Consider the following 6,712-nt stretch of genomic DNA (forward strand, 5'->3'; position numbering starts at 1 on the left):
AGACAAAAGCGAGCGAGATTGAGTCACTGTCACTTGTGGAGGAAAGTGCTATAGAGTAGWTAGACCAGCCTCACTGGTCTGGGTGCATTTATCTGTCTGTAAGGCATGTTGAATGTTATTCCCCTGCTTCTCCTCCTAGTGATGACATGATCACTCCCCAATCGAAAGAAGGACAACTTCTCCACCACGAAAATAGACACGCGTGACTTCTAGAGATAGAGACCAAACAAACAGGAGAGTGAGATAATTTGATAGAGGAAAAGGAAGAGAGATAGAGAGAGAGAGAGCGTGAGTGTAAGAGAGACAGAAGAGTTTGAGCGTTGCTGTTTTTTTGACACTGCTGAGTCTACGGAGCGATGTCGCAACTTTTCTGACAACCCATGGAGGACTGGAGTGACCATGCATCAGACAGAGGAAATAAGGGGAAAGAATATGTCAACAATCCATCTGGAAAAACTGGTGAAGTATGACAATTGAGAACAACTGGAATGAAAAAGAAAACAATCCTAACATGCTTCCTAACAAGACAAAAGACGCCAGTGCACACGCCTGAAACTGTACTAAAACTGTCGACAAACACAAGGAATATTCCAGATTGTTTTCTGTAACTCAATCTCAATAGCCGCTGGTCTGTCTAATCCATAATCCATATACAGCATATCATATGTATGTACTGTATGTTTGTTTGTATATACCATCATTGGTCTAACSCAGGGGGTCTGATGTAAGAGTGCTCTCTGTCCTGAATGTCTCAGCCAAGCCCCTCCGTTGACACCCAGACTCTGCTTCAGTCCATGCTCCAGAGACTGAGGCTCCAGCCTGGCTCAGAGACCCAGCACGGCAGGCAGGACCAGGCCCCCCACGGCCCCACCACAGCTGCCCAGGGCCAGGGGGAGGATGGGGGGAGACCTTGGGCTAACGCCATTGACAATGGGGCTCTGGGGCTGTCTCCGGCTGATGATGTCAGAGCGGCTGAGGGAAAAGGGGGATGTGAGAAGGCCAGGAAGCGTGAGATGAGGAGGTTGGACTCCAGGGAGGAGTTTGGGATACCGGTGAGGAACTGTAATTTTGGGGGATCCAGTCGGAAAGGGAAAGGGGAGGAAGGGAGGAAGCAACCCACTGYCAGTCTCCCCAAGTTGGACAGGGGACATATGGTGTCATCCCCTTCAGCTGCTCAGGGTGCCGCTGTCCTCGTCCCCTCACAGAACGCTGGCAGTGTAAGAGGTGACCCAGGGGGGTCAGTGGGGGCTCTGCCAACAGTGATGACCTTCACAGGAACTCAAACCGGGAACGAGGGCTACATTGACGCATCACCTCTCAGTAACTCATCTCTCAGCTCCAAGACCAAGGGTGCTCAGAACCATGACCGGTCGGTTCTAATGACGTCAAACTCMGACTTTATTCCATTTGACATGGGGACTCAAATGGAGAGGTGGCGGACTTTGGGGAATGGGGGGTCGGAGGTTCCGGGACATGGAGATGTCATGAAGATTATGTCACCTGGTCAAGGTGTAGCAGAAAACACCTCGTCAACTAAGTCGATGAAGAGATTGACACAGAGGATAAAGGAGAAATGGAGGGACAGGCAGGGGAGTTTAGGGAAGAAAAGGAAAGCGGAGGACGGAGTGAGAGAAGAAAGGAAAGATGCAAAACAAGTTAAAGTAAGTACAGTAGAGTTTACTTTGACTCATTTTATTTATTTGATGATGCAGACCGTTTCATTAGCAAATACAAGTAACATCTTTGCTAACCTTTGTTAGCTAACTGTCTAGCATTACACTCGAACGTTCAATATACTTTTCATTCAACAGTTTCAGCTGTCAACCAGAGATGATAACGTCACTAAGATGTCCAATAAAGAAGGCTATACGACCACTCAGTCACCAATCAGAGAGGGCCAYGGGGAAGCCCCTCCCACTCTGTCAGAAGACAGCGGTACATTGGGTCAGTTCAGGTCAGTTCAAAACAAACAGTCAAACAAACAGCTGTCAGTATAGAAGATCAGCGTTGGTACTGTATGTGTTAGCGGCCATGGTTTGCTTAACTGATATATTTGTGGTTGTTCAGCCTCTGTGCATATGGCTAACTCATTTCCCAAGGAAGTAGATTTTAACTACTGTCTCGTGATTTGATGTGCATTGGTTCAAATGTAATTTGTGTACCAGTTTGCCTATAGTTACGGCATGGAGTATTTCCTAGTCAGGTCAGGTGGTCATGAAAACCTTTTTGCCTTAATTATACACTATAGAACAGCAGGGACTGTGAAGAGACACTCGTACAGGCACAGACACACAGAAACATGATAAGACACACACTCTACACACACGTACAGGCACAGACACACAGACACATGATACGACACACACTCTACACACACGTACAGTCACAGACACACAGAAACATGATAAGACACACACTCTACACACACGTACAGGCACAGACACACAGACACATGATACGACACACACTCTACACAAACGTACATTCACAGACACACAGACACATGATAAGACACACACTCTACACACACGTACAGGTACACATACACATGATAAGACACACTCTACACACACGTACATTCACAGACACACATACACATGATAAGACACACACTACACACACGTACAGGCACACATACACATGATAAGACGCACACTCTACACAGGCGTACACATGAAGTGATCCTTAGTAAATACAAATACAGGGCCAGGAGATTCTTCTGACTATGCGATCTAACTAGGAATAACACCTTGCTTTCACATCTGAGTAAGTTCTGTGTGCTATTGGTATATGCAAAGGGAGGTTGTCATAGCAGAGACATTAGTCAGGGTGATACTGGGCACTGACAGCTTTGAGGTGTCAGACACACCCTAGTCACTGACAGTTACTGTCAATTACCCGCTTGTTAACGTGCTCTCACTCTCGCTCGCACTCTCTCTCTCACTCACACAGGAAGTTCTCAGTTCCTGTTTTAGTGAGTATTGAGTAAGACAGTGGTGCTTTGTTAGATAGTTATATACTGTATGTACATGTTTGATATATCTAATCTAGTATTCCTTATTTGTCATGACAGATCCCCAAGTTCCTTTGAGTTCGGCCTTGGGTCCTTTAGCTTGTTGGAGGAGATCTTCACAGGGCAGGAGTGGTCCAGGTTTCTAAACCCATCACAAGTAGACACCTTAGCCAATCAAACACCAGCTGAAGAGGTCACCAATCAATTAGAGACCAGCCAGAGCCGCCCACAAGATCATGAGAGTGGCCGATCAACTATGACCTTGGACAGAGTCAGCCAGTCAGGAAATGTGAACAGTCAGTGGGACTTCAGACAAAGTGAATTGGACCAAAGTTATGATAGAAGCGCTGATGTTTCTTCATCTGTCAATATGAATATCACAGAACCAAGCCTTGTCCAAGAACAGAACAGTAAATGTGAACTCATCCAATCAGCACCAAAGGAATACGGTCATGTCCAATCACAAACCAGTTCTGATGAAGTGAGGCCAAATCATATACCTGTGTTAGAGTTTTCCTTCATTAAGGTAAGATTTCACTCAAACATTATTGTGTAGTTTCCTGTACACAGATTATGCCTAACCTGGACTAAAAAGTAATTATCCATTGAGTTTGCAGTTTAGTCCAGTTCTAGGTTTAATCTGTGACCAGGAAATCGCCCCTATAGGCCTTAATTTAAACCCTATCACTAGCCTTTTATGTAACCCTAAATGAACTAATCCTGATGAACTAAAAGTCTATGCCTTTGGGGGGGGGGGTTCTACTAAGATAACATATGGAATTGTTTTAAGATGGTCATACCATGGATCATTTAGCTATTTAATTTGGAATTTTAGGACCTCTGTAGGTCTAAAAAATATATATACATTTATTTTGATAACATATTGAATTTGTCCTTTACTACTGTACTATAGCATAGAAACACATTGAATAACATTCATAAATGGKAAAACAGACAGACAGACAAAAAATAAATCATAAGGAATCATTTTTGAAGTGTCTGTCGTATATCTAGGAGATAAAATATATTATAAAAAAGATTTTGGAAACATACTTAACCCCTTTTTTTGTTGGCACAAAACTACCTCCATACTAATATTGATTGTTTAAACCGGTACTGGGTTATCTTCAGARGAGTCCCATGACACTTGTGGAGGTTGTAGAACAAAACGGAGAACACCAACGTGTTAGTGAGAACCTTATCTTTCCATAGAGTGTAGCCCAAACGGTTCGGACACTACAGACAGAAGTTGGCACATCGGAGGTAGTGACTTTAGATGAGTCCAGTGGGGCCAGACCAGATGCTACAGATATTTTAGTGAAAGACCAATTTTCGGGTCTGACAAACACTGCTGTAGTTTGGCCACCTTCCACCGCAGATGCAGAAGGTCAACATAGGCGGATGAGGTGGATTGACGCAGTCCATGCAAAAATAAAAATCTCTCTATCTTAAACTGACAGATTGTGATGGGGAATCTTTTTATTACGTCACATATATTGATGCACGTGTACATCAATAATAGACTCTTAAGGATTAAAGATGATAATAGTGTGCCTTGTTGTTCCACAGCCAGTGGAGGTCTTGGACAGCTCTGCCCTGAAGAGCAGGGTCCACATGAACAGAAAAAGAGAGCACCAGTCACAGGAGAGGAAAGACGAGAGAGAATTTTTWAAAGGAGAGGGGGGAGAGAGATTAGAAGACAACTCAGTCCCATCTGATGAGGAGGAGAGGGAAGAGGGGGACAACTTCATGATGCCTGTCTACCCCCTGAAATCCTCCCTTTCCCCTCTCCCTCCATCCTCCCCCTCTTCCTCCTCCACCTCACATCCCCTTGTCACCCGAAGTATACTGCGACACTCAGTGTTTCAAGATTCAGAGTCCTCACTATCAATGGAAACAGTGACCAAAAAGGTTTGTACAGATTTTACTCTCATTTGTCTGTCCCACACTGTCAGCATTTGGACAACTGCAAATTGAAAAATCACTTGGGGCATTCACCCAATCCTTCTCTCTGTCTCGCTCTCTCTCTCTCTCTTTCTGTGTCTTTTCTCTCCTCTCTCTTTCTCAGAGGCGGATGTCAAAATCTCGTCACGTGCGGTTCTCTGAGGAGGTAGTTACCATGCCGCCCAGCCTCCTGATCCAGCAGTATTCCGACTCAGAGGAGGATTGTGGGACAGAGGAGGACTCCACGCTAGAGGAGAATGCAGTGATGGAGGAAGTTAAAGTTATGCCGATGATGTCACAGCCCGCTGCTGTTCTCCCCGCCTGGATATTAGCTCTGAGGAGGAAGACAAGGAAGAAACACAGACACTGAACAATAACAGGCTCATCCTTGTCTACCCTTATTTAACCAATAAATTATCTTGAGAATCTCCTTTGCCAGAGAGACTTGGCAAGATAGTAAAAGCACTTTGTAATTACTTTTGCATCTTTTTTTCATTCAACTCAAATGTTTGATACTGAGTTATTAATGCTTTCCATAGGGACGGGAAGAGGAAAGGAAACAAGATTACTTCGATCAATCTACAAGCCAAAACACAAAAATAAACTCATGTCATTACATGATCGTTATTTTTACGTATGAAAGTGTTCTAAGTCCATTAGCATGGAATGTCAGGAGACAATAGTTATAATGGACCGTTTCTCTCCCTCGCTCCTCATCAGTCCTTATTAACAGTGGTGTAAGACCATTAAGAAGCTCGTTTGCTGATCTATTAGTGTTGTGATGGGTCCTTGGTGAGAGGAGGAGTGCCCAGGTTGTGTGTGTGTGTGTGTGTCCGTGCATATTGGGTGTGTATTGCAATAGTCGGATACAGAAAAACCCAATACAGCAGGCACGACTCAGTCAAATCCGATAATTGTATAATTCCTGGTTACCTTTGTTTTCCACCAGGTTCCAAGATCAGTATAGGACCACGTCATCTTTTCTCATACCCCCCATTGTTATAGTACTTCACAAATGGAGCAAGACAGAGATGGAGAAAGGGATGAGGCCGGATAACTATAACATATGAACTACAGAGTATGTACAAAGGTAATGGGACCAGGGCAAAGCTTTTATGTGGCGGCAGACTGTGTAACAACTATAATATTGAGAGTAACAGTTTATAAAGTTATTTTAAGCCACAATAGTTTGTTTTTACTCATGTATTCATCCCACCGTACAGAGATAGTTTGCCCCCAAAGATCGGAACACATTTTAAAAACACATTTTAAAAGTTACTCAGAGATTCAGTTGTTACCTTCACCCCAGTGGCGACACGTCATTCAGGGCAAGTGGGGCAGAGCCCCATCTGTTTTGAGCCCCACATTTTTAGCAATAAATAAATAAAACATGTATATTTTTTTTAATTGGGGAGGCTTGCCGTTTTGCATGTTATTTTGGCATTAATATGTGTCACATATCAGTTTGAAAAATATGTTAAAAAAATGTATATATATATCATTGAGTTAATAAATCTGCATACACACATGGTCTCTTTTTTGTGTTCTTGAGTAAGGCAGCTCCAAAATGCAGGTGTTTCAGCCTAGCTCAGTGCTTTCTGTGGTGGTGGTGGGGCGAGCCAGCAAAAATAGGAGCATTGCGCCGTGATTGGCTCAGTGTTCTGTCACTCATGGGGACACTACGTCACAGGCCAAGTTTATGTCCTTAGTAAGGGTAGACACCCAAAATGTCAGCCCTTTGGGTCCTGCCATAGA

At 43.9% G+C, this 6,712-nt stretch overlaps 1 protein-coding gene across 1 annotated transcript; it reads left to right on the forward strand.

Moving 5' to 3' along the window:
- The first annotated feature begins 22 nt into the window (after positions 1 to 22).
- Positions 23 to 6,710, forward strand: LOC111965745 (uncharacterized). Its single transcript, XM_023990016.2, has 5 exons — positions 23 to 1,661; positions 1,812 to 1,954; positions 3,074 to 3,539; positions 4,583 to 4,924; positions 5,082 to 6,710. The coding sequence occupies exons 1-5, from the start codon at positions 747 to 749 to the stop codon at positions 5,325 to 5,327; spliced, it is 2,112 nt and encodes a 703-aa protein (XP_023845784.1). The 5' UTR covers positions 23 to 746; the 3' UTR covers positions 5,328 to 6,710.
- Positions 6,711 to 6,712: the final 2 nt, after the last annotated feature.

Source organism: Salvelinus sp. IW2-2015, linkage group LG6.2, assembly GCF_002910315.2.
Source record: "Salvelinus sp. IW2-2015 linkage group LG6.2, ASM291031v2, whole genome shotgun sequence".
NCBI lineage: Eukaryota > Metazoa > Chordata > Actinopteri > Salmoniformes > Salmonidae > Salvelinus > Salvelinus sp. IW2-2015.